Source organism: Lipotes vexillifer, unplaced genomic scaffold (assembly GCF_000442215.2).
Source record: "Lipotes vexillifer unplaced genomic scaffold, Lipotes_vexillifer_v1.1 scaffold496, whole genome shotgun sequence".
NCBI classification, from domain to species: Eukaryota; Metazoa; Chordata; class Mammalia; order Artiodactyla; family Lipotidae; genus Lipotes; species Lipotes vexillifer.
This window is the reverse complement of record NW_006786690.1, coordinates 10456710-10483359: the sequence shown is the minus strand read 5'-3', so window position 1 is coordinate 10483359 and position 26650 is coordinate 10456710. Positions and strand designations below refer to the sequence as shown.

Genomic DNA, 26650 nt, shown 5'->3' with positions numbered 1-26650 from the left:
CTTCCTGCCGATGCAGGGGACACGGGTTCGTGCCCTGGTCCGGGAAGATCCCACATGCCACGGAGCGGCTGGGCCCGCGAGCCACGGCCGCTGCGCCTGTGCTCCGCAATGGGAGGGGCCGCGGCGGTGAGAGGCCCGCGTAGCGCAAAAACAATAAAATGTTATTCTTGTGAACTCTTATATTTGTACGGGAGGCATAACTACAAGAGTTTCAACAACCGCAAATAGAGTTTCTCGACCCTATTCTGGCTGTTTCCCTCCTGGGGCTTGTGTAGTTGAGGCTGGGCTCCAATCCCCTCTCCATCACCGTATCTGTGGGGTATATGTTCTCAGTCCCAAACTGTCCTGGCCTTCAGTTTCTGGACCCAAGCCTTGGTAGGCTGGAGAGAGACCGCCAGTGTCCTTTGAAGCCACAGGCGTCAGGCCCGCTCACACAGGATCCTCCTGCCCCACCTCCCAAGAAGCCAGGTACTTCCCAACAAGGGACCACACTGGTGCCATCACCTGTCCGTTTAGTAGTTTAGTTCGTGGCTCAGCGCCGAATGCCTTGACCTGAACACTCACCAGCCTGTCACTTCCTGAACACCAGCCCAGAAATCCTGAAAGACGAATAACTCTCTCTTTTAAGGACACAACTAACCAAGACGTGACTTGCAGGTTCTCACCGTGCTGGGCACGCCACCCTTCTCACCTCTCTCTCCAGCGAGCATCCTGTCCCTTGAGCTCTCGCTCCCAAACCCTGACTCACTGGTGTCAACGATTACTAATCCTGGCTTCCCCTTGCCGTTGTCACCTCCCCTCCTTTCTCGTGCACACACCCTCAAACCGCTTGTTGTTGACTTCCAGATTTCAGAGAGCAGCATCGCCTACGAGAAACAGAAAGCGAAGGAGGCCGTAGAGAAGGAAAAGAAAAAGGTGCAAGATCTGGAGAACCGCATAACCAAGCAGAAGGAGGTATGAGTCTCAAAGAGGAAAAGACATGGAGGAGCCAGCATGGCTGAGCACCAGGCTCTGGGGGCAGGCGGTCTGGGTTTAAGTCCTACCTCTGCCACCCCCTGGCTGTGGGACATTAGGCAGGAGTTGCCACCTCTGTGCCTTGGTTCCCCCACTTATGAAATACAGATGATCCGATAGATCAACCTCATGGAGTTGTGAGGCTTGATTGCTAACATACACAGAGACAAGCACCTGGCACTCAGTGAATGCTGCATGTTTTATTATTGTTGTTGTTGTTGTTATTATTATCTCACAGCCAGGAAGTGGAGGGGCAGAATCTGAACCCAGGACTATCTGACTCTAGGACTTCTCATCATCACCCCTCCTCTCTCTATCCTTGAGCTTGGTGTAGGCTCAGCTGCCCGGGGTCACAGAGGGGGCGGCAGGATATAGATGCCTGAATGTCTGATCGCCTTGGTGCTATTTCTCCACCAGACTCTGTCATCATCGCTATCATCACCTTCATAATCAAACTACGTTTACGATTATTACTGAGAGTAGGAGATGCAGGAGAAGGAGAAGTTGTTGCACAGGACCCTGTCTTAGGCACCTCCAAGCTGGAGGACTGAATTCACCCCTCCTGGGTCCCCACAGTACAAGACCACACACACACACACACACACACACACGCACGCAAGCCGATATCTCAAAAGTCAAGGCACGTGATAAACACACAACCTGACCATAGTGGGTTAAATTTAAATACAGGTAAATACAATTTCAAAGGATTTTCAAGACCAGATGGGGCTGGGACTTCCATGGTGGTCCAATGGTTAAGAATCTGCCTTCCAATGCAGGGAACGCGGGTTCGATCCCTGGCCGGGAAACTAAGATCCCACATGCCGCAGGGCAACTAGGCCCGCACGCGCTACAGCCCACGTGCCACAACTAGAGAGGAGCTCGCACGCCGTCACGAAGAGCCCTCTCACTGCAGCGGAAGATCCCGCATGCCGCAACAAAGGTCCGATGCAGCCAAATAAATAAATAAATAGACCAGATGGGACTAAACAGATCTTCAAGTCTCTTCACATCGATCTTAGATCGTTTTCTTCAAAGAAAGGTTCCCAAATATTAGCATAGAATCACTGAGGGGCTATTTTTTTTCTTCTTCTTTTTCTTTCTTTTTTCTTTTTCTTTACTTGGCTGCGCCGCACAGCACGCGGGATCTTAGTTCCCCAACCAGGGATCAAACCCATGCTCCTTGCAGTGGAAGCGTGGAGTCTTAACCACCAGACCGCCAGAGAAGTCCCCTGAGGGGGGGGTTGCTTTGGATTAAATAATGTTCATGAAAAGCCTACATGCAGTATGATTCCGACTATATGACATTCTGGAAAAGGCACAACTATGGCGATAGTTAAAAGATCAGGGATTAGGGGCTTCCCTGGTGGCGCAGTGGTTGAGAGTCCGTCTGCCAATGCAGGGGACACGGGTTCGTGCCCCGGTCTGGGAAGATCCCACGTGCCGCGGAGCGGCTGGGCCCGCGCGTCCAGAGCCTGTGCTCCACAACAGGAGAGGCCACAACAGTGAGAGGCCCGCGTACTGCAAAAAAAAATAAAAAATAAAAAAAAGATCAGGGATTGGTCAGGGGAGTGGTGGTGAACAGAAGGAATACGTAGGGTTTTCAGGGCAGTAAAACTGTTCTGTATGTTACTATGATGGTGGACACATGTCATTGTACATTTGTCCAAACCCACAGAATGTGCAATACCAGGAATGAACCCTAACGTAAACTATGGACTTTGGGTGATAATGATGTGTGGAGGCAAGTTCATCAGTGTAAGAAATGTACCAGTCCGGTGAGGATGTTGACCGTGGAGGGGTCTGTGCATGTGATGGGGGCAGGAGTTCCATGGAAACTCTGTACTTTCTGCTCAGTTTTACTGTGAACCTAAAACTGCTCTAAAAACTGAAGTCAAATAAATAAATAAAGTCCATCCAGCCCCAGCACAGTGCCTGTCACGAAGCCCACATTCCACAGTGTTGGAGCATGAACCCAAGGAGGACAGTAGACTTTTGACGAAGGTCAGAAGAATGGGTCCCGGGAGGAGGGAGAAGGTGTTGAGGACATGGCGACCAGAGTCCAATCTTGCCGGGGCCCCACGGGACGAGGGGAGGTCATCCCAGGGCCAAAGCCACAGAGGAAGATGGAGGAGTGTCCCGAAGGCCAGTCCTGTGACGAAGGGTGAGGGAACTTGGAAAATAGGTTTAGGGAGAGACACGACAGCCCTCCTCAAATATTTAAAGGGCTGTCTCATAAAAGAGAAATAAAACTTGTTTGATGAGCTCCAGGTGACAGAACTGAGCTCAGAGACCAGGAATCACAAGTAGACAGATCTCAGCTGCATAAAAAAAAAAAGAGTTCTGTAATCACTGGAACCTTCCAGAGAAAACATGGACTTTGGACTTTAAAAGGATCAACAGAACAATACCAGAACAGAGGTCACCTCCTCTCTGAAAACAGGGGAGGGAGAGGCTAGGGTAAATATTTATACCTGAATTTCTGTTAATTTGATGTTTGCTGTTTGTCTAGGAAATAGATTTAAAAATGCAAAAAGAAGACATTTTAAATGATAAATTAAATGATGCATTGGCCATGTTAGAAAGGACTCAGAAAACAAAGACGGCTGAAAGTCTAAAAGCAGAGAGACTCACCATGAAATTAAGCGAAACATTAGCTGAACTGGAAACTGCCAAGACGAAAATGGTAAGTCAGTGCCTTCTGGGGATGGGAGAATCTTCCCTTCAATGCAAGATCACGATGCCAAGAGGATGCGTGGTTTAGACCAGGGGTTCTCAGCCTCCGCGCTGTTGATGTTCTGGGTGGGGTAACTCTTTCTCATGTCCTGTGCGTTATAGGATGTGTAGCAGCATCCCTGGTCTGTACCCACGAGATGCCAGTGGCACCCTTCCCCCAGTTGTGACAACCAAAAATGTCTTCCAACTTTGCCAAATGTCTCTGGCAGGGTAAAATCATCCTCTGCTGAGAAGCATTAGTTTAGAATAAAAAGTAAACAGAAGCTATGATGACGCCCTCTGTCCAGGGTCTTCTAAGATGTAATTCGGGGTCCTCACAGGATCAGGCTGAAGCACTGAGCAGCCCCAGAATTTAGGGACCAGTGACTATTCCTCAGACGTTAAGATAATGTTTTTCAATTTCATCTCAGCATTCAAGGCCCTCCACCATCAGGGCTCAATATTGCACCCACCTGTCCTTCATACATTGAACAGGTCTGTGGACAAGGAGTTGATGAGGATTGACCTGGCAGAAGTGCACAGAGTAAATCTGAGTGGGACTGGACTTGGAGACCAGCTCAGGGCGTGGCATGTTGTTGCTGTAGTCCTGAATCATAGGACCTGGACACTCGGGACAGCAGAGGAGGGGAAGGAAGGAGTCGCTCTGGCGAGAGTGAGCAGAGAAATGGCAGGACTCGACAACTGATTGACAGGACAGGAGCACTGAGAAGAGGGAGGAACCAAGGGAGGCGGGCGAGCTTGGAGCCATGGCACCGGGCGGGCTGATGGCACACGGTGGAGGTGCTGGGAAGATGGGGGTCGGGGTTTCTGTGGGGGGGGGGGTCTCTTGTGGGAGAGGGGCTGTCTTCTGGAGAAGGTGAAGAATTCAGACTGAGGCGAGGGTGGAGTACCAAGTTCAAAAGTTGCCCAGACTTTTGGCGGGGCAAAAAAATAGATTTGGGGCAGGAAGCAAGACATGGGAACAAAATTTGGAAGATAGCCTTGGGGGAGTGACTGTTGAGAGAGCAGGCACGTGTGAGCGTCTCGGGCAGAGAATTTACGCATCTGGAGAAGATCAGAGGCTCAACGTGTTAAAGGGAATCAGGAGGAGGAGGATGACGTCATCCAGGTAGCAGGAGAATGACGTCATCCCGAGAGGGGAGGAAAGTGGGGGGCGGTCAAGGGAAAAGTTCTGACTCACCATCAGGGGCCCACTGATCATTTTTGGGTCTTTTGTTTGTTTGTTTGTTTGTTTGTTTTTGCGGTACGCGAGCCTCTCACCGTTGTGGCCTCTCCCGTTGCGGAGCACAGGCTCCGGACGCGCAGGCTCAGCGGCCATGGCTCACGGGCCCAGCCGCTCCGCGGCACGAACCCGTGTCCCCTGCATCGGCAGGCGGACTCCCAACCACTGCGCCACCAGGGAAGCCCCATTTTTGTTTTAAGAACTACAAATTCATTCACTTTTCTCTTATAAAATTGTTCGCTCATTAATTCAACCCATGCTGTGGCAGGGATCTAGACACTGATGCTGTGGGCATATTGGTAAATAAGAAAGGGTAAGTTTCTGCTCTCATGGAGCTTACATTCCAGTGGGAGCAAGAAATAAAGACATGAGATCATTCAGATGGTGATAAGTGCCTCAGGGGAAATAAAACAGGATGATGTCTCCTTCAGATAGGCAGTCAGGGAGGGCCTCCCTGAGGAGGTGACATTGGAGCTGATGCCTGTCACATGAGGCGTCAGCCATGCGAGGAGCTGGGGGAGGATTGTACCGTGCAGAGGGAACAGCACATGCAAAGGTCCTGGGGCGGGGCAGAGCTTGGTGCTGGTGGGTGCAGGGGGCCCGTGTTGTTATTGCTCTTATCGTCCTCTTATCCGGCTCCCAAGATCATGTTAACCACGTCTGTTTTCCCAGATCATGATGGAGGAGCGGATGCAGCTGCAACAGCTCACAGTAAGGGCCCTCCAAGAAGAACAGGAATCCCAGAAGCACGGATTTGAAAAACAGATCATGGAATACAAGGAGCAAATCAAACAGCACTCCCAGACGATTGTGAGTCTTGAAGAAAGACTCCAGAAAGCGACCGAACACCATAAAAAAATAGGAGAGATTGCAACGTTGAAGGACAATGACCCAGGTTGGTCCAGAGAGACGCCGAGGAAATCTTAGTGTTCAGGGCAGGTTCTGATGACCCTGTGGGTCCCCCTAGGCTGATGCAGAAGAAAAGTCTGCGCCTCATTTAAAAGCTCCTCTATTGTCTGGAGGCCTTTTCTTCTTGTTACACAGCAAGGTTAGGCGCCCTCAAGGCCCAGGTTCAACAGAAGTAACAGCAACGAGCAGGGACAGCCTTTGTGCCGAGCCGGTCAGCCAGCGAGGGGCACAGGCTGCCGGGGCTGTTAGGGGTGTCAGGGAAGCACAACGGGAATCATCTTTTCCACATGGAAACATCCCGTGCAGGGGCCTTTCAAAGGCAACTCTCTGCCATCAGCAATTTGCGACTTTGTCTAATGCACTTTCGTAACCAGCTGGGGTTTATCTCTTTAAAAAAAAAAAAAAGAGGCTGAAGAAAGATCTCAAGAGTTCTGAGCACTTATTCGCCCTGAATGAACAAGGTGACGCATAAACTAAAGACAGTGAGCTCTTGGGAAAGAGCTCTGAAAGTAGAGGCCTAGGGCCAGGCTTTCTCATCCTTGGCACTGGTGTTGCCATTTGGGCTGGAGGGCTCTTGGTTGGGGGCCGTCCTGTGCACTTAGGGTGCTGAGCAGCCTCCCCGGCCTCTGCCCACCGGATGCCAGTAGCCCCCACCTCCACGCCAGTGCGACAACCAAAAACGTCTCCAGACGTGGCCAAACGTCCCCTTCAGGGTAAACTCCCCACTGGTTGAGAACCGTGGTCCTAGTCTCAAGCCAGCTGACAAGCTGTCAGGGCTCACCTCATGGATTCATTCACTCAACATGCATAACTGATCATCTATTATGTCCCAAGCTCATTCTAGGCACTGGGGGCTCAGCGATGGACAGGCCAGGCAGCTAGCCAAATAACTGCCCTGACAGGGGACCCAGGATGGACAGGGCACCATGGCACGGGCACGGGACGGGACTCAGTCTCCCAGCCCAAGTCCAGGTCGGAGGGAGGATGTTTCAGCTGGGACCCGAGAGCGACTACATCTTTGTCACCCCACTCTTAGATCCATGCCTGCCATCAAGCAGATGCTCCCTAAGCATCTGTCGAACGAATAAATGAGTGGGTGAACTGAGGGTGAGGGTGGAAACTGGAAGGCGTGGGCTGAGGAGTAAGTGGGAGGTGAGGACAGGACGAGACTCTTGTCTGAGCGGAGAGCAGGAAATAGGGCAGGAGGTGCGACCCAGGGGTTAAGGCTCCACCTCTCACCGCTTAGCTGAGTGGTCACCGGCAGGTCCCGCCCTTCCTGTGCCCAATTCCTCGTCTGTCAATGGAGTCAGTGATCCCTGCCTTAGAGAGCAGCTGGGAAGATTTCATGAGCTCATATGTGGTGCGGCGGGAGATGGCAGCCTGTGACACAGAACACACGTTGGTTCCCATTAGGTGGAGAGGGCTGGGGGCATAGGGAAGCTTTGTAAGTTGAGAAAGCCATAGGTGTGTTGATAAGCAAAGGGGACAGAAGACATCCGTTGTGTAAGGACTGTGGTGACGCTGGCCTGTCCCTCTGATTCAGCCCAGGAGGGGGAAACACAGCAAGACACTGTGGCAGCATCTCTGGTGGAGAGCACCGCCAAAGACCCAGTGTGTGACCACCTGATGTGAGTACCCGACCGGACCCCTGCTTCTGGCCACGTTGTCAGAGTCTGCAAAAAGGAGTTGAGTCTGGGCTGTTCTTGCTGCTATTTGAGTTTTTCGATCCCTTTAGTTTCTTGATCATGTTCAAATTCCAACTCAACACTCTCCAGGAGTGTGGTCCCGGGCAGGTCACGTCACCTCCTGTGCCTCGGCTTCCCTGCTGGTGAGATGAGGTACATGAATGCCAGCTAATGCTATGATTGGCTACTTTTCCCAAGTACCTGCTCGAGGCAAGTGCATTCCTGGGTATTATAAGCGGGTTTCAAACACCACTTGGTGGAGTGGGTCCTGCAGATGGTTAAAAGTTAAGAGGTTGGACTAAACGACCTTGAAGCTCCCTCCCAACCCAAAAGTCCATAACTGGAGCCACAAAGAGCTGAGTTTCCAGAGAAACAAAATCCATGAATGGGAAAGATCCTGAAAGCCACTGACAAGCAGTGTACAAACCAGTAGGCAGGAATGTGATGCAGAGAAAGGATTCAGAAAGTTTCTCGAAAAAGACAAGCCACCAGCCTGAACCCTGCTCCACATACCAGTTACCAAAGTCTAATGTCACAGGGGTTTTACCCCAAGAAGGCAAAGATGCTCAGATACTCAGCCTCCCTGTTCTGAAAAGTTCCTAACTGACTCCTCCTGGTAGAAAGAGCTCTCTTTAAAGACAGCAGTAGCCACGACCTAGAGAATCAGCATCACGTTACTCTGGTCCATTTCCTTAGCTGTGGACACGCTTGAGGCAGAGTTTCATCCTCAAGTTGGAAGAGTTATAGCCAAGGAGTAGAGAGAGAGACAGATAGACAGACACGCACACACAGCACGCGTCTCTCGGCTAGGGTGTCTCACCCTTGCTCATAAGCCCCCTCAAGGCACCTCTCCTGCTGTCACGCTGGGCCCCTTCCCATGGAACACCGACCGCTTCCCTGTCAGCCACCCTGATCGTCACGGTGCCGAAGACGTCCTGCCCTCTGGGGCATGGGGCCAAAGAGCTGCCCTCATCCCACCCTCCCTGTGCCCCCTTGATTTTCTGGGCCCCAGGGCCCACACTTCTGCAAAGGGTCCCATGAGCACCACTCACTCACGTGGCACCACGTCTCTCCATCAGGAATTAAAAGAAGCTGGTGAGAGAACGGAAGCCATACTGTCCTCTTCTCTCTCCTCTTCCTCGTCCTCAAAGAATCCCTGAACCCACAAAAATATAGTCTTCCTTCCTCTTTGCACCAAAGATCAAAAGTCCACAAGAGCATTGGTTCACGCTGACAGACGCCTGAGCAGCGAGAGGTTTCATTTTCATATTAGTCGTATTTCAACCTCAGAGCAAACCCGGCCGGGATCCTTTGTTCTGTCTCCATGTATTTCTTTGTAATGAAGGTGGATCAAAATGGATTTTTGTTTTGAGAATTTTTAAAGAGCGTGCTTATTGCCCTTGCTGGGACTGGCATCACATGGACCATCATTGACTGGGGATCACTTTGCCTTTATACTTGGCCCCTTCCAGGCACTCAAGACACCAGGGAGATTGAGTTGAACTGACTTGGTCTGTTTCTGTGAATTTCAGAGAGGATTTATTGACTGCTCAGAAGGAAATCCTGTCTCAGCAGGAGATCATCATGAGGTTAAGGAAGAACCTCACTGAAGCCCATAGCCGAATGTCAGATTTGAGAGGTTTGTACAGTTGCCCATGTCACTTGATTTCCTGACCCACTTCAAGAAAGGAAAGAAACGTGTCTGAAGGGTTGGAAAGCTGGGCATTCAAAATCCCACTCAACCTGATTTCCTGGGCTGTCACAGTACTTTTAGCTCAGGGTCAGCAAGAGCTGTATCCTGGGTATTGAACTGATTCCAGTTGACATGGGGCTACAGGGAACATTCTCAGATGGCTCTGGATCTCTGTGTGGAAACGCAACTTTCTTTTTCGGAGAGAATCTCTGGTGACCACAGAGGATTTGTCTCTGGGGGCAAAGGCTTGGGGGTCAACCACGGGCGCCCCTGGGCAGGCCAGCCGGCACAAGTCCTAGCACCCAACAGCTTAGGGACCTCAAGTAAGGTGTCCCCCGGGCCTCTCCTTCCTCTGATGCAAAAACACCTGCAGCACGTCTGCCTCCCGGGGTTGATTTGGACGTCAGAGACCACTAGAGCAGGGGCGAAATAGCTCTGAGGCCTGCTCCCTTCTGGACAGACACAAGTCTGACTCTATATTCCTACTTGACCCTTCTCCCCAGACTTTTATTTTTGCCTCTCTTCTTCTTGCTCCTTAGAGCTGTCTTCTTTTCCCATCCCTAGCCTCCATCCAGCCAAAGGGCAGGAGTCGCAGGGTGTAACTAGGTTTGGGGAGGTGGAGGGAGGGTGAGGAACACTCCTGTCATCCCCATCTCAAATCCTGTGCACCCCAGACCTTCAGTGGTGTTTGCTCCCTGCGTCTGGACCAGCTGATGCCCCCAAGGCTTTTATGGCAGGATTTCTCAAAGAGTGATTTTTCCATACTAAGTTATGAGAACATGTAGGAGAGAGGCTACAGTGTCCAGTTCTAGAATGGGGAGGCGCTGGACCCGGATCTGGATCTGCTCTTTATTAGTTGAGTGACTTTAGGCAAGTCCCCTGACCTCTGTGAACCTCAGTTTCTGCACCTGTGACATGGGGGTATTACTAGGAACTGCCTTGTAGTGTTGTTTTGAAGACTCAAGGCAGTGTTGGTGTCTTTTTTCTGGCCCTGCAGCATGTGGGATCTTAGTTCCCCGACCAGGGATCAGACCCTCGCCCCCTGCGCTGGAAGCACAGAGTCTTAATGGCTGGACTGCCAGGGAAGTCCCAGTGTAGGTGTCTTACTTTGGGTTTTCCCACAAGCAGACCCCCGAGACCAGAATTCCACTGCAGGTGGTTTATTTAAGAGACGATCCCAGGGAAAACAGCAGTGGAAGTGAAGTAAGACAGGAGGGGGAAGAAAGCAGATAATGGCTGTGCCGGTCGGTCAGTGGGCACAGTGGGGGGACTGAGGTTACTACTGCAGTGTGGTTGCAGGGGTGCCACCTGGGGTGGGAGGGAGCTGGGCTGTGTACCCCAGCCTGTCTCCACCGGTCCATGGTTGGAGGCTGTTGCCTCTGGCAGGCTCATGAGCAGAGCAGTCTCCAGAGGCCTTAGAACGCCGTAGGCAAACTTGCAGAGCAGGCAGCCGAAGGTGCCCTAGAATGCCACAGGCTCACAGGTCCTGACGGCTGGGGCCGGGCAGGCGCCTCACGGGCTGCCTCATGGCGCCAGCACTCACTGAAAGGTAATGCCGTTTTGCTGTTTTGGGGGGGAAGACGCACACAGACCTCCTGGCCGTTACTGAAGCCCCCAGAGCATCCCTGGAGGGTGGACCGCCTCGTGGTCCTTAGAGGCCTCACAGAGACCTGGGGCGGGAGACCCCCTCACCAGCTTCCACATCACTCCCAGGGGAGCTTAATGAGAAGCAGAAGATGGAGCTGGAGCGGAATGTGGCGCTGGTCCAGCAACAAAGCAGCGAGCTGAGTGCGCTCAAGGGAGAGATGGCACAGATGACCAGCCTGCTGGAGGAGAAGGGCAAGGAGCTAGAGGCCCTCAAGCAGACACTCAGGTGGGTAGGAAGGTCTGCACGGCGGGTGTGCGGAGCCCAGGCACACCCAAGTGCCCAGGAAGCCTGGCACAGAGAGGCAGAGCGGGGGGCGGGGGGGGCGGTGCTCAGTCAATGCTGGTTGAAGAGTTGATGAATGAATGACATACATTTCATTGCTTTACAACCTCATCATGTAAAACAAAGCTTTGCTCAGTTCTGTGCATCTAGACATTCCTGCCCAATATTCCAGATGAGTCTCAGCTTAAATGCCACTTCCTCCAGGAAGCCCTCCATCATTTGCCCTCACCAAACATAGCCAAGGGCTCCTGCTCTGCCTGGGGTCCATCAGCTCCTTCATGCCACTTGAGCGAACCCTTCTCACACAGCCAGGCTGCTCCCACCTGCTGATTGTCTGCCTCCCCCGTGAGAACCCCTGTGTAGACTCTATTGACTCCCCAGCATTCACACGGTGCCTGGCACATAAAGGAATGTAGTAAATATTGACTGTACAAAGGTATAGACTGGAGGTGTCAGAGGTCAGCTTAAACTAAATATATTGTTGTTGTCCCACGGATTCGTCTCAAAAATACATGTGAGTTTGCATTTCCATCTATAGTGTATCCATATTTTGACATAAGATTAATGTTTTTCCCAAGAAAGTTTGCGTAGAATTGATATCTCATGTATACCCTGTAGCTTCAAGTGCTCTTGTGGTTCATGGCCAAGGCAGATTCACATAGTGGTTAAAAGCATAGGCTCCAGACCCAGGCTGCATGGATTCGAGGCCAGGCGCCTTCACCTACAAGCTCCATGACCACAGGCAAAAATTGCTGTATGTCTCTCTCCTTGTCTGTAAAGCGGGGCAAGCAGAGTCCCCACCTCATGGGACTTCTATGAGAAATAGAAGGGTTGACACATAATAAGTGTTAGAAACAGCAGACACACAGTAAATACCCCCCATGAATGTCACAGCAGGTGTCCCGCAGACCCAATGCAGGAAGCAAGGATGGGTAGGGTCACTATAGCCTTAAGTCCCCCAAAGCTCATTTCCCTAGAAATCTTCGGGCAGTAGACTTGAAGGCTCAAAGATTTTGGTTCCCTGTAAAAATGGGAGTCCCTTTTCCACTTCTGTTCGTGGGTACAAAGGTAATTCACGGTTCCCGGAATTCATGCTGCCAACCACTCTGCTGCCCAGTGTCTCATCTTCTCTGCCCTAGGGCCTCCCAAGAGAAACACAGACTCCAGCTGCACAAGGAGAAGGAACAGAAGCCCAGGAACACAACCCAGATGTGTGACATCTCGGTGCAGATAGAACCAATCCACACTGATAGTTTCTTGAGCAGCCAGGAGGTGAGTGCCTGCCCTGTCCCTGGGCAGCTAGAAAGACAAGCTAAGAAAGAGCCCAGCAGTGGCTTTCTTTGCGCTTTTTTTTTTTTTTTTTTAACAGGGTGATGTGAGGTTCCAGTTTGTATGAGAAGGCACAGCTGGGGAAGGGCGGTCCAGGCAGGGTAATGGCCACTACAAAGGCCCTGAGGCAGAAATATGTTTCAGGAGGAATATATGTGGGAAGGAGGGCAGTTTGGGATCTAGGAGAACTTTTATTTTTATTATTATTTGTGTGTGTGTGTGTGTGTGTGTGTGTGTGTGTGTGTGTGTGTGTGTGTGGCTATGTTGGGTCTTCGCTGCCGCGCGCGGGCTTTGTCTAGTTGCGGCGAATGGGGGCTACTCTTCGTTGTGGTGCACAGGCTTCTCATTGCTGTAGCTTCTCTTGTCGCGGAGCACAGGCTCTAGGCGCATGGGTTTCAGTAGTTGCGGCACGCAGGCTCAGTAGTTGTGGCTCGCAGGCTCTAGACTGCAGGCCCAGTAGTTGTGGTGCACGGGCTTAGTTGCTCCACGGCATGTGGGATCTTCCCGGACCAGGGATCAAACCGGTGTCCTCTGCAGTGGCAGGCGGATTCTTAACCACTGAGCCACCAGGGAAGCCCCTTTCTTTGCTTTTGTAAACATCTTCATTTTAAGTTTCAAAAATATTACTTGCTTATGTGAAATGTATGTTATCAACAGCTTGGCACGTGTGCCATCAGACCTTTTCCTCACAGAAACCACCACGTGCTCATACAGTCAGGATTGTGCAGTGGTTGAAGGTCAGGCTTGGATTTGATTCCAATCTTGACTCCTCCACTCAGAAACCCTGTGACCTCAAGGATGCACCTGAGTACCAATTCCCTCATCTGGGAAGTGGGAGTAATACCAGTCACCACCCCACCATGGGGTTGTTGAGAAATGAATTTATACACACAAACACGTGCAAACTTACATATACATATATTTATTTAATAGGGTTTTTTTCAAAACATGGTATCAAGCCGCATATATTCTGCAACTATTTTTTTCTCACATAAGACTATTTAATGGGCATATTGTCAAGTAAGCATGTAAAGATCTACCTCATTCTTTTAAATGGCAGCAATGAATTCCATCATGTCCCTTTTATCCAACCAGTCCCGTATCGATGGACATTTGTTTCTACTGCCACACATTGCTGTAGTTAATATCCTTGTAAGTATGTAGGACAAATTCCTAGATGTGATTCCGAGATGCCCAGAGGACAGCCTAAACCGTGCTTGGTATGGCCAAACCGCCTTCCCAAAGAGCCATGCCACTTACACTCCATGGCTGACTCTTGGCAACCTCTGCCCAGAGGCCTTTGCGTGCCTGGAAGTCCCAGCCGCGCAGCACACAGGGATCATGTCTTAGAGTGAGAACAGCCTTCACCACGCGGTCCTCAATGGTGGTGCCCACATCTGTCCCCGTGGCAGGGGCTGTGATGCTCCCCTTTGTATGTGGGCGGCTGACTATGGGTATGGTGCTTCCTCGAGGCCCCGGGTTTCCTGGAGTCCAGGGATCTCCCTTGCTTTGTGAAACTAGAGAGCAGAGCGTTTCAGTAATGGGCTTTGGACTTTCACTTGGAGACAGGGCCAAATGTGTCAGCTTGCCTTCCTGCTTTCTCAAAGATGCCTTTCCCCTGCCAAACAGCAGTGAGCCAGGGCCGCCCGCAGCATGAAGGAAAGGGCTCAGTGGCCCAGCCCTCCGGCCCTGGCAACAATCACCATCCAGAGAACTTTAGCAGAGGTGTCTCCTCGTTACTAGGGCCACCTGGCAATGGGGCTGCAGCGGGTTCCGCAGCTGTGAGCTCCATGGGGCAGGAAGCAGGTCTCACTCCTGTCGAAATCCAAGCTCTTCGTGCAGGACCCGGCCCATGTTCATTCACACGTTCAACAACTATTGAGCACCTGCTGTATACCAGGCCCTGTGCTGGGCTCAGGGGAGGATGCTCAGGGTCCCTGCCCACACCAAACCCCCTGCAACTCTGCATGTGTTTGCTGGAAAGGACTGTTGACCAGACGCCTGTGATTTTTAGTTTCTGTGACGAGCAGGGGTTAGTTGAGGGAGGATGGGGGAGGGAGGCTGCAAGATAAAAGTAAAAAAGGATTTTTTCTTTCTCAGAACGGTTTTCCACACTCAGGCTACTTCCTGCTTTCTAAACCAGCGTGGGTCAGAGGGCTTAAGCATTGTATGAGAAAGAATCTCCATCTTCTCTAAATAAACAAATTCCCAGAAGAGCCACGAGTAAGGGTCACATCAGGCTCAGGCGAGCTCTGCAGGCAGAGGAAGGGCTGTCACCAAGCCCGGCTGCTGCGGCTGCCCCACCCCCAAGGCCGGTCACCCCTGCCCACCTTCTCCTCTCCAGCCTCCAGCATGTGCTCACACACACACACACACACACACACACACACACACACACACACGACATTCCTGGTGTTTACTCCCAAGGCAAACATACACCCTCAAAGAGAGGGAGGCCAGTTAGAAAGAGCCTGGGAAGTAAGCTGGCTGTAGCCAGGGTCGGGCTCCATCGAGGTCCTACTAAGTGCAGCCGGGGGTAGAGTGCCCCCTTCTCTCAGGGACTGAGCCCTGGTCCCAGCAGGAACACTGGGGCAGACCCCTTCCGGCTCCGTATTTCTTGAGCCCCTACTATGCCCAGGGAATAAGGCTGGGCCCTGGGAATAGCACAGTCTACAACGGAGACAAACTCTGCTCTCACAGAGCCCACATTCTGGAAAAGGAGAGACACAGGCAATAAACAAGTCAACATCGAACAAAATGTCCAGCGGGAGTGAACGCTCCGAGGAAAGATACAGCAGGATTCGGGGCAGAGTAGCGTGTGGGAGGGGGCCTCCCAGGAGGAGACCAGGAGCAGAGCCTGAATGAAATGAAGGAATGAGTGGTGGGGACATGGGGTGAGAAGTGGCCCCAGGAGGACCTCAGATGGCCCTGCTGGGCTCCCCGAGCGAGGCCATGAACCTTGTGCCCATCGTGGCCAGCATGGGGCCTGGCACATGTCTCATGGGCCTTCAATAAGCATTTGATGAATCAAGGAAGGAAGAGCAAATAAATGTCCCTTTCCCTCTTCTCTGCTTTCTGGAATTTGAACATGTCTTTCTGCTTGTTTGGTGTGTCTGCCCCATAGACATGAGCCCCCAGCAGCACAGCTTTTCCTGCCTGGTTCCCCGATCTCTCCCTAGTGCCTAAAACAGTGTCTGGTGAGCACTGTCTCTCTGAACCAAAATTGTTATAAGATTGTGATAAAACAAACAAGTTGTCAGTTTCTTCCCTTTCTCGCCATTTTGACTGGGACCTTCCCTAGCCACAGTACTTACATCTGAAAACCATTCCCAACACCCCATCCCATTTCCAGTTTCTTTCTTTAATATCTATCACTGTCCACCATATATTTTCCGTGATTATCTTATTTATTGTCTGTCTGCTCACACTAGGATGCAGAATCTATGATAACAGGGATTTTGCCAGTTTTAGTCACTGCTAAGTCCCCAGAGCCTAGAACAAGGCATGGCACATAGACGTGCTCAATAAACCTCTGTGGTATGAATGAATGAGTGGATGAATGAATCACTTACCCTAGGGAAGCGTTGTTTAATTTGGAGTCTATGACAGGGCTTCAGGGGGTCCCTGCAGCTCCAGGAGTTGTCTGCAAATTTTTGTATGTGAATTTTTCTGGAGGAAGAAACCTGCATTCTTCCTATTCTCAAAGGGGAGAATATGTGCATGACCCTTAAGAGATGAAGACCTTTCCTTGTCTGTGCCCTTCGTAAACCCAACTCTAGCGACATGGCTAGTGACTACCATATTGGATGGTGCAGTTAGAGAATATTTCCATCGTTGCAGAAAGTTCTGTTGGACCACACTGTTCCAGAGGGTCCAGGAGTCTCAGAGGAGTGTTTTCCTTTCTGCAGACCAGCCAGGAGTCCGCCCATCAAATTCCCTCGAGCAAATATTAAACCACCATCCTTATTACCAGCTAAGAAGAAAATATCACATGTTCTTATCTAAAAAAATGCCCCTCCGGGGACTTCCCTGGCGGTTCAGTGGTTAAGACTCTGCGTTTCCGCTGCAGGGGGCGCGGTTTCGATCCCCGGTCAGGGAACTAAGACCATGCTGCACGGTGCGGGCAAAAAAAAAAAAAAATGCCCCTCCAGGAGCGAATTTGATGTGATTGTTCAGAGATGAGACCAGAATGACAACAAGTGGAAACCCAAGCTTAGAAGAATATTAGAAGAAAAAGAGAAATAAAACATGGGGAGGGAACAAAGAGGGGAACTCTTATTTATAGTGATGCTAAGTAGGTAGGAAAGTTGGAAATCTTCCCAGATGTGACTTTGTATTTGAAATGAAATTTTAAAATTCCTTCTCTGCTGAAGCCCCTTAATGATATTTTCCAAGGTACTAAGTAAGTGACAGGGTTTCTGCTAATCCATGATTTGTTCATGTTTCTTCAAATACAAGAGAGGGAGATTCTGATCCCTGATAAAGCTGCTGTCCTCACCATTCTGGCCACAGGAGCAGTCCTTCAGTGATCTAGGGGCCAAGTGCAAAGGCTCCCGACATGAGGAAGTCATTCAGCGTCAGAAAAAGGCCTTATCCGAGCTTCGTGCGCGAATTAAAGAATTTGAGAAGGCCAGCTCGTCAAGTAAGTTTCCTCCTTCCTCGTCGCCCGCTCTGTGCTGAAAGCCGTGGGCCCCAGACTTGAGGGTTCACTTTGGGGACTGACCAATTTGCCAGGACCACCATCTTCTATCCCCATCATTTCATAACTAAAAGGATATAGCTATAAAAAAAAAAAAGGATGGGCAGGAAAAAAAAAAGGGCAGACATGATCTCAGAGTAAAGAGCAGGCCTTGATATTAAATAAACAGGATTTCATGAAAAATTCACAACCTTGTCCTTCTTTTTCTTATTTCACTGTGGCCCAGTGGAAACTTTTTCATAGACTGATGCTGTGCAAGGACGAACCTTGGGGAACTTCCCAGGATAAATACCCTGTTTAGAGGGAATAGGGCTTTCAAGAAACCAAGCCTGCTGCTGGGTAGAGCACTGGGCTAGGACACAGAATCCTGGGTTCAAGTCCATCCCCATACCTGTGGCCGAAGGTTCACCCTCAGTGCCTCAGCCCCGTGAGGCTGCAGCCTCATATTAGCTGTGTGGCCTTGGACAAGTCATTTCACCTCTCTGGGCCTTGATTCCTCACCTGCCAAGGGAGGATGGTGAGGTAATTAGTACTGGCCTGTGGTAAGTGTCCAGTAAATAGCAGCTGTGATTTTTACATGCAGTCACTTCTTCCTGAGCCTTTCTTTTGAGTATAAATTATTTCTTTTATAGATCATAAGGACCACATGGATGGATCATTTCTAGACTTAAAGACCCTCGGGATGGAAAAAAATGTTCAGAAAATATTGGATGTAAAACCTGACTTGCCAACTTTTTCAAGAGTAGAGATCCGAGCGGTAACTAAAGAAAATTTGTCTCTGCACTGACTGACACGTGGAGAGGGTGGGCATGAGGACAGACACTAGCCGTGTGCCCTGGCACCGCTGTATACATCATTGGTTCGAGGCCAGGTCCTCCCTAGCACCTGTATGGACTGGTCGGTGCCTGGTCGTACCAGCAGTCCAATGTTTGAATAGAAAGGCGGCTTCCCATCATGTACAGCATGATATAGCATTGCGCTGATGTTGGCCAGGTCAATCTCTGGGCCCTCCTTTTCACACCACATGTTATATTCTGCAGAAAATATTCCACAAGCTAATGTACAACATTATGTCATGAGCTTGCCTAACATTTGCTTTTTGGTATAAACTGAAAACCATGAACACGTAAGGGGCAGCAGAAGGGAGCCATGATGACTAAGGAGACACAAGTTCTAGGATCAGAGACCTGTGTCCTAATACCAGCTCTGCAAGCTCTGTGACCTTGGGCAGGCTCCTAACCTTTCTGGGACTTCATTTCCCAGCTATAAAATGATGATGGAAAAATTCAAGGAGATAATTATGTAAAGTGCTTATCCCAGTGCCTAGCTCATAGTGAGCACTTTAATAGATAATAGTTATTATTATTAAACAGTATTTAACTAGTATTATCCAAGAAAACCTTCCTTTCTTAGGGAGCATAGTTTGTATTTGCCAGGATTTTCGGAAGTAATATGATTGTTAGGTTGAAGGTGCCCTGTATCCTAAATGGATGTTTGATCAGGTGTTTGATTGACACATGACAATGGACAGCTCAGGTCAGCATTAATCACAGGACCTGCTGGGTGTGGCTTGCTGCGGCAGCTGGTCTAAACCAGCTTTTGGAAAAAATAATAAAGCCATCCTATCTGTACCAGCATTTTCTCCTACAATTTTTCTAGACATTTGCTCACACGTCTAGAGATGTGAGTCTTCAGAAACGTGTTGGTTTTCCTGATAAAATTGAACCTTCCTTCTCTGAGGTTGGGAGCAGAGGGACCATCTCCAGGTGGGGAGCTCAGCTGGTTTTCACATCCTGATGATCCTGCTTCCAAGATTTACCTTCTCCTCGGCAACAAGCCCTCATCCCACCACTGACACCACAGAGCAGGAAACCTCCCAACTCTCAATCCTCCAAGGTTGGCAGTAATTAAACGAAAGAGCAGGAGGAAGAATAGCTGACATCTGTTAACTGCTTACTGTGTGCCAGGCGTTGAGCTCAGCCGGCTACATGCCTTATCTCACTTAACCATCGTAGCAGCCTTGTGTCATAGTTACTATTATTGTCCCCATTTAACAGAAAAAAAAAATTAAGGCTTCAGGAGGTCAAGTACCTCACCCAAGGTCACAGAATAATGATCAAAGAAGCCAGGGCTGTGTCCCTGGTGGTCTGTCTGCTAGCCTGCAGAGACCGGGTGGGGACTGTGTGCTTGGATCCTGTAGCCCAGGCTCTTCCCTAGTGACCCTCCCCTCAGGAAAAGAGGGGGAATCTGGAGAGGTACAGAGGATGCAGCTCAGGGTAGCTGAAGCCACTGAGCAGCATCTCAGGTTCTTTTTGCAGCAGATCTGCCCGGTTTATTGTCATCTTCAGATACCCTCTTTTATTCTCATCTCCACAGATACATAGACAAATATGTCCACTCTTATCTATTTTTTTTTTTTTTTTTTTTTTTTTTTTTTTTTTTTTAATCTCAGAGGTTTTCAGGGTAGTGCCAACAAATGCTAGGGCTAAGAGATGCTCATGGCAAGCATTAAAAGCCAATTTATTTTTTAAGGAGGCTTATTATGGTTATTTGTAGTCGTTCAGATCACGTCCCCTATTCAGTCTAGTGGCCTTTCCATGCAGTCAGTTGGGCTTCCAGCAGCCAGCTGGCTGGTTGGGGTCTTAGGGAGATGCAGCTGCAAACACTACCTGCATTGTCTCTGGAAAGGGTCTGAAGTGACGCCCACCCACCAGGTTCCAGAGCTAGGAGAAGGTTTGGCCAAATTTTGTGAGGGTATGGTTTCTGCTGCATAGAAATGAGATTCCTTTAATAAAAAGGAGGGAGGCTATTTTCTACTTAACCTTCATTCGTTCATTCAACAAACATACCCACTATGCACCACTCGGTGCCAGGTGCCATGCTGGGCACAAGGAGGGGGATAGTGAGCAAAGGCAACATGGTACCCATTTTGCTGGAGCTTGTCTTCTCAACGTCAGCGGTACTGATTTTTTGAGCCAGGTAACTCTTTGTTTGGGAGACTGCCCTATGTATCGTGGGGTGTTTAGCAGCATCCTTTTCCTCTACCCACTAGACGCCAGCAGCAGTTATGACAACCACAAATGTGTCCAGGCATTGCTAAATGTCCTGGAGGGGGTCGGGTGGACAGAGTCACCCCCGGTTGAGAACCACTGGCCTAAAGGGAAGACAGACGAGACGGTGGCCAAAGAATGGCACAAGCGATGCATCATTTCAAAGGCAGTCGTGCTCTGAAGGGGTAGGAACACAGTCATAAAGAAAGCAGTTCACAGAGTCAGACTGGATTTAAAACCAGCTCTCTTGGCATGGACATATATACACACACACGCTACCAAAGGTAAAATGGATAGCTAGTGGGAAGCAGCTGCATAGCACAGGGAGAGCAGCTCGGTGCTGTGTGTCTACCTAGAGGGGTGGGATAGGGAGGGCGGGAGGGAGACGCTAGAGGCAGGGAATATGGGAACATATGTATATGTATAGCTGATTCACTCTGTGATACAGCAGAAACTAACACACCATTGTAAAGCAGTTATACGCCAATAAAGATGTTAAAAAAAAAAATCAACTCTCTCGAATTATTCTTTAGTAACTTTCCAGTTCTTCCATTATTCTTTGGGTTATTCTTCTGGATGTAGAAAATCATAATGGAATGCCAAGAGAGTTTTTTTTCTTTCTTTTTATTTCAGCCTCAAAATGGCCTTTCCAGCCCAGGGTCCATCACGGCCACTGAGAAGTTAGGGAAAACGGATGTGGCTGAGGCTTTAGATCTTAGTGAAAAGCTGGTAGGTATACCCAGCATCAGTCCCCTCCTGTCCAAACCTGCGTGCCCTGCAAATGGTTTAAACATCAACCCCACATACATATTTAGTTGTTATAGTAGCTCCACGAGACCCATCTACTATCCCAGCATGGGCTGGAAATTGCATAGCCAAATTCCTTGGAAGACTGGGTAGTAAGAGTGAATGTTTATGTCTGTTGTCATTCCCCCCCCCCCTCCAATTCTCAGAAAGGCATAGTGTAAATGGATGCAGGGAAAATGAAAGTCGTACTAAAAGCCCCAAATGCACTCATTTGCAAAGCATGTGTTTCTTCTCTGCAATTGCAGAAAATGAATGAAACAGAATTAGACGTTTGCCTCCTCAAAGTGGCCACCAGCGGTCTTGGGCCAGGCCTCTTACCTGCGAAACGCTTTCTCGTAGTACATGGATATGAGCAAAACCCTCGGGAGTCTGATGAATATCAAAGATATGTCAGGTCACGTGTCCATGAAACACCTCTCCCCAAAAGAGAGGGAAAAGGTCAACCAGCTTCGACAAAGAGACCTCAACCTGGTGTTTGATAAGATCACCCTACTCAAGAACCAGCTGCAGAGAAAAGAAGAGCTTTTGAGACGATACGAGAAAGATATTGAACAGCTCAGGTACGGCCCGTGTCCCCGGCAAAAGGCCCAGGCCTCCATTCTCCAGGCTAAACCTCGGGGCAGCTGCAGACCCATAGGGACCAGGACAAGAGGACAGAGGCCTGGGTGTGGAGGGGGGAGGCGGGATGGTGACTCAGGGCCTGATGCACCCAAGTCTCTGGGCAAGAAAGCAGCAGTTAAAGTACCCGACTCTCTCTTAAGGAATAAGGTGCACCTTTTATGAACGTGTCTGACGTTTCACCATGTGTGTGCTTTTCATAATTCCATCATATTTTCAGTGGTATCAGTTCCCCCACCCTCTCTGGGAAATTGGGAGGGGCTGGTAGCATAACCTTTGCCACCTTCATGCTACACTTCCACAGCCGGTGGGCTATTTATTCTGCCCTCTATTCCCCAAATCTTCATCCTCTCTCCCACTTGTAATGAAACCACTAAGTTGGGCATATATGGAAGTGTTTTGAGAATCTCCCAGGTCGGGAGCATTGGTGGTGAGTTGAGAAAGATGAGGGGAAAAGAGACTTTGTCTCTCCTGTGTGCTCAGGCAGAGCAAAGTGTCGGTTCAGATGTACCAGTCACAGGTGGCAAAGCTGGAGGACGACATCTACAAAGAGGCCGAAGAAAAGGCGCTGCTGAAGGAGGCCCTGGAGCGCATGGAACAGCGGCTGCACCAGGGGAAGAGGGTCAACAGGGCGATCAGGCAGCAGGTGAGAGGGCCCTGCTCGGAGCAGAGCCTCTGAGGCTGCCCCTCAGCCCCCCCTTAGAAACAGCCAACTGAGGTCCCAGTGGCATCCAGGAAGCACAGAATGCATTTGCCGATGCAAAGGAAGGTGGCAGAATAGCTTTAGCATTAGGCAGACCTAGGTTTAGACTCTTGTTCTACCATTTACCGTGTGACTTCAGGCAGCTTTCTTTCTTTTTTTTTTTTAACATCTTTACTGGAGCATAATTGCTTTACAGTGTTGTGTTAGTTTCTGCTGTATAACAAAATGAATCAGCTATATGCATACATATATCCCCATATCCCCTCCCTCTTGCGTCTCCCTCCCTCCCACCCTCCTTATCCCACCCCTCTAGGTGGTCGCAAAGCACCGAGCTGATCTCCCTGTGCCATGCGGCTGCTTCCCACTAGCTAGCTATTTTACGTTTGGTAGTGTATGTATTGTCCATGCCGCTCTCTCACTTCGTCCCAGCTTACCCTTCCCCCTCCCCACGTCCTCAAGTCCATTCTCTACATCTGTGTCTTTATTCCTGGCCTTCCCCTATTCATCAGAACCTTTTTTTTTTTTTTTAGATTCCATATATATGTGTTAGCTTAACCTCTCTGAGACTCATAGTCTAGCTTGTCTCTATTTTTTTAAACTTGTTTTTAATTTAATTTTTATTTTATATTGGAGTATAGTTGACTTACAGTGTTGTGTTAGTTTCAGGTGTACAGCAAAGTGATTCAGTTATACATATACATATATCTATTCTTTTTCAGATTCTTTTCCCATATAAGTAATTACGGAATATTGAGTAGAGTTCCCTGTGCTATACAGTAGGTCCTTGTTGATTATATATTTTATATATAGTAGTGTGTATATGTTAATCCCAAACTCCTAATTTATCCCTCCCCACCACATTTCCACTTTGGTAACCATAAGTTTGTTTTTAAAGTCTGTGAGTCCGTTTCTGTTTTGTAAATAATCTCATCTGTATCATTTTTTTTTGATTCCACATATAAGTAATATCATAGGATATTTGTCTTTGTCTGACTTACTTCACATAGTATGCCATGTTGCTGCAAATGGCATTACTTCATTCTTTTTGATGGCTGAGTAGTATTCCATTGTATATATGTACCACATCTTCTTTACCCACTCCTCCATTGACGACATTTAGGCTGCTTCCATGTCCTGGCTGTTGTGAACAGTGCTTTCTGAGACTCATAGTCTAGCTCGTCTGTATTTTTTTAACTTTTGATAATTCGTGTATTTTATCTTGTTCTTTCTATTCAGATAACTATTTTTCCTACCAGTTTTATTGAGGCATAATTGACATACAGCACCATATTGAGCTTAAGGGTGTACGGCATAATGATTTGACTTACCTACCTCATGAAATGATTACCACAATAAGTTTAGTGAACATCCCGAATTTTTTTAAAGGCGGCTATTCTTACTTTCATTGTTCTGCCAGGTGCTAGGGATACACCGATCAATAAGCTCTCTGAGAATAAAGATTTTGGTTTGCTATTCTGAGTACCCAGAATAGTACTCAAGTCTTTCTGACTTGGGGCTGTATATTTGTACACGCATGCTTGTGTGTATGTGTGTACATGTGAGTATGTGCTGTGTGTTTGCACGTGTGTGTATTCGTATGTGTGTGTTTGTTGCCTGCATGAGCTCTAAGGAGGCCAAGGTCATAGAAGGGTGCCCTTCTCCTCAACCAGGAGGTGATGGTCAGATAGTTCCTTGCAGAAGCCTGCCCTCCATCCTGCAAACCTTCCAGGCAGTAGGTTTCCAGACAGCAGGCTCTCTGGCTTATAGCCCCAGAAATGAAAAGTGGCTGTCCTGCTCTGAGAGAGCCTGGATGCGGTGTTTCCAGTACTCACTGCTCTGAATTAAACATCACAGGCCTTAGTCTGCGTGTGTCATGGGGCTGCCTCAGGCAGAGGACAGTTTCCTTTCACACCAAGCAATGCCAGGGAGAGCTGGGCCAGTGACAGAGTTGTGACTTTCCCTTTGATGTGCCCTCTGGAGAGCTCACCCCTCCCCGAAGTGCCCCCCCTCCCCCAGGGCTTGGCAGGCTAGGCCCAAAGCAGAGACATCAGACCACAGAATGGGACAGCAAAGGGCCCCAAAAAAGCCATTGTCACGTACTGAAAACCTGAGGATTTACATAATCAGGCTTCACATGCATTATTCATGGACTGCCTCATTCCTACACAATGCAAGGGACGTGCCAGCCTGTTTGGCGCTAGACATCCTTCAGCCGAGGAGGGTCTGAAATGGCCCAGTTGAACCTGTGTCAGGGTCCCCAGAAGAGCTACAGCTAGTAGCTTTCCAATTTGTGGAATTCACAATTGGGGGAAAGATGCATATGAACTACAGCCACGATCGTGGCATCGCCGATGGTATCGTGTACTGAGCACTTACCAAGGGGCAGGCACCTGCTCCACACCGCACATGCTTCATCTCTCCCATCAACCCGCAAGGGATGCTGGCAAGTGTCGGCCCCTTAGAGAGAGGGGAAAGCTAAGTTGACAGGCTACCGTCCCCTGGCTACTAAGCGGCAGAAACAGGATTCCCTCCCCACCTGCTGCCCTCCCCAGCCCATGTTCACTTTTCCACACCCCTTCCTTCTGTGTCTCCCTTACCAGGGTGGCCCCCTTGTCTACCTCTCACCGTTGCTCCTGGGGTTTTCACTCCAGAACTCAGGTTTTCATTTCAGGCTTGTTATTAATATGTCGTCAGAAATCCCTGTTTGTCAGGAAGAAAACAATAATAAATTTTAAAGTTTTGCTGGATTCTAAAGGGCACTTGTATACATCTGTCTTGGCATCAGTTCCTTCCAGGGAGTATATCTTCGTTGTTTTTAAGCAGAAATTAACAGAAAATAGAATTCCTCTTTTCTAAGTTTTAGACTTCGTATTTTCACAAGGAGCCTTAGTTTTTTTAGTCTCCTGTATAAAACTTTGAAACTCTTCACCCGTTCATAGAGGTGGCAGGGTTGAGGCACTGAGAGGAAATTACACATCTTAAGCTTCAGAATTGCCCCCCCCAAAAAAAATGTAGTTTGTAGTTTTAATGTTTGACCATCTCTTCACCAAGCAGAACTTTCAAGAATCAAAAGTCATATTTCCACACTAATACCTCTGGCTGTGAAAATGAGACTTGGTATAAAATGCAGGGCATTCACAGAGAACTGGGTCTGTGGCTCTGTCCATGTGGCAGAGGGACGGGATCCGGGGCCCAGGCCGTGCTCACTCTAATCTACATCCCACATCATTCGAGAAGCCGGCAGTGTCTCTCAGAGTTCAGAGGCCAGATTTGGAGTCAAACAAACAGCGGTCAAGCCCCACCGCTGCCCCGAACGACCCTAAGTGGCTTGACCTCTGTACCGCAGGTTCCTCAACAAAAGCAACCAAAACTGTTAACAAGGGGCCTGCTCCGTGGGGCAGCGGGAGGGTTAAATGGCAAAATGCCTGCAGTGCCTGGCACACGGCAAGCCCGGTTTCTAAGGGGGAAGAATAGGCAGCTCATGGATGGGTGGGGATTCCTCTATTTCTTTCAGGGAGCTTCCTGCCAGCTGACGCCTTCCCCGGTCCTCCCAAAGCCGGCAGCTCTTATGGGACACGCTCTTCTCTTTGGTGAATACGACTAGGGCCACGGCCAAGAAAGGACCCAGATACCTTTTGTGAATGGGCTGAGGCTGGGATTTTCAATAGGAAATTTTTAAATGCGCAGAAGTTGCCACTTGAGAAGCACGCAAGCCCTTTCTTAGGGCTTGAAGTGTAAGAAAGGCTGAAGGGCACCGGCTGCTTCTGGCAGGAGAAGCCGCTCAGCTCTCATGCCAATCAAATGTCCAGCCAATCAAGTCCTGGCTAGGGGGCGTGACCACCACTTTGCCTTGTGGTCTCAGCCAGGAAAACCCCCTAACTTTCCCTCTGCTTAATTAGCTCAGATCCCTCTTCTTTAAGATGAGAATAAAAGTGGCGCCTAACTCGTAGCCTTCCATTCAAGGGGAGCTTGTATACAAAGCCCTTAGCACATAGGACCACAAAGCATACATGCTCTCGTACCATCGTCATTATCCTCACTATTCTATTTAACTCACTATCTTCCAAGATTTCCTTGGGCCCAGGTATTCTCAGGATTCTGGCTTCCTCCGTGCCACTTGTGTTTTCTTTGTTTGTTTGTTTGTTTTTTGCGGTACGCGGGCCTCTCACTGTCGCGGCCTCTCCCGTCACGGAGCGCAGGCTCCGGACGCGCAGGCTCAGCGGCCATGGCTCACGGGCCCAGCCGCTCCGCGGCA

General features: G+C 49.4%; 1 protein-coding gene across 1 annotated transcript in view; it reads left to right on the top strand.

The window, feature by feature from the left end:
• Positions 1–26650, top strand: part of FHAD1 (forkhead associated phosphopeptide binding domain 1) — a 136615-nt gene that overhangs the window by 102396 nt on the left and 7569 nt on the right. Inside the window, exons 17-28 of the mRNA XM_007459328.1 lie at positions 847–954; positions 3527–3700; positions 5645–5867; positions 7425–7509; positions 9099–9205; positions 10973–11132; positions 12329–12461; positions 17031–17160; positions 17850–17974; positions 20901–20996; positions 21414–21634; positions 22176–22338. Coding sequence (XP_007459390.1) covers positions 847–954; positions 3527–3700; positions 5645–5867; positions 7425–7509; positions 9099–9205; positions 10973–11132; positions 12329–12461; positions 17031–17160; positions 17850–17974; positions 20901–20996; positions 21414–21634; positions 22176–22338 — 1725 coding nt within the window. The remainder of the gene's footprint in view (positions 1–846; positions 955–3526; positions 3701–5644; positions 5868–7424; positions 7510–9098; positions 9206–10972; positions 11133–12328; positions 12462–17030; positions 17161–17849; positions 17975–20900; positions 20997–21413; positions 21635–22175; positions 22339–26650) is intronic.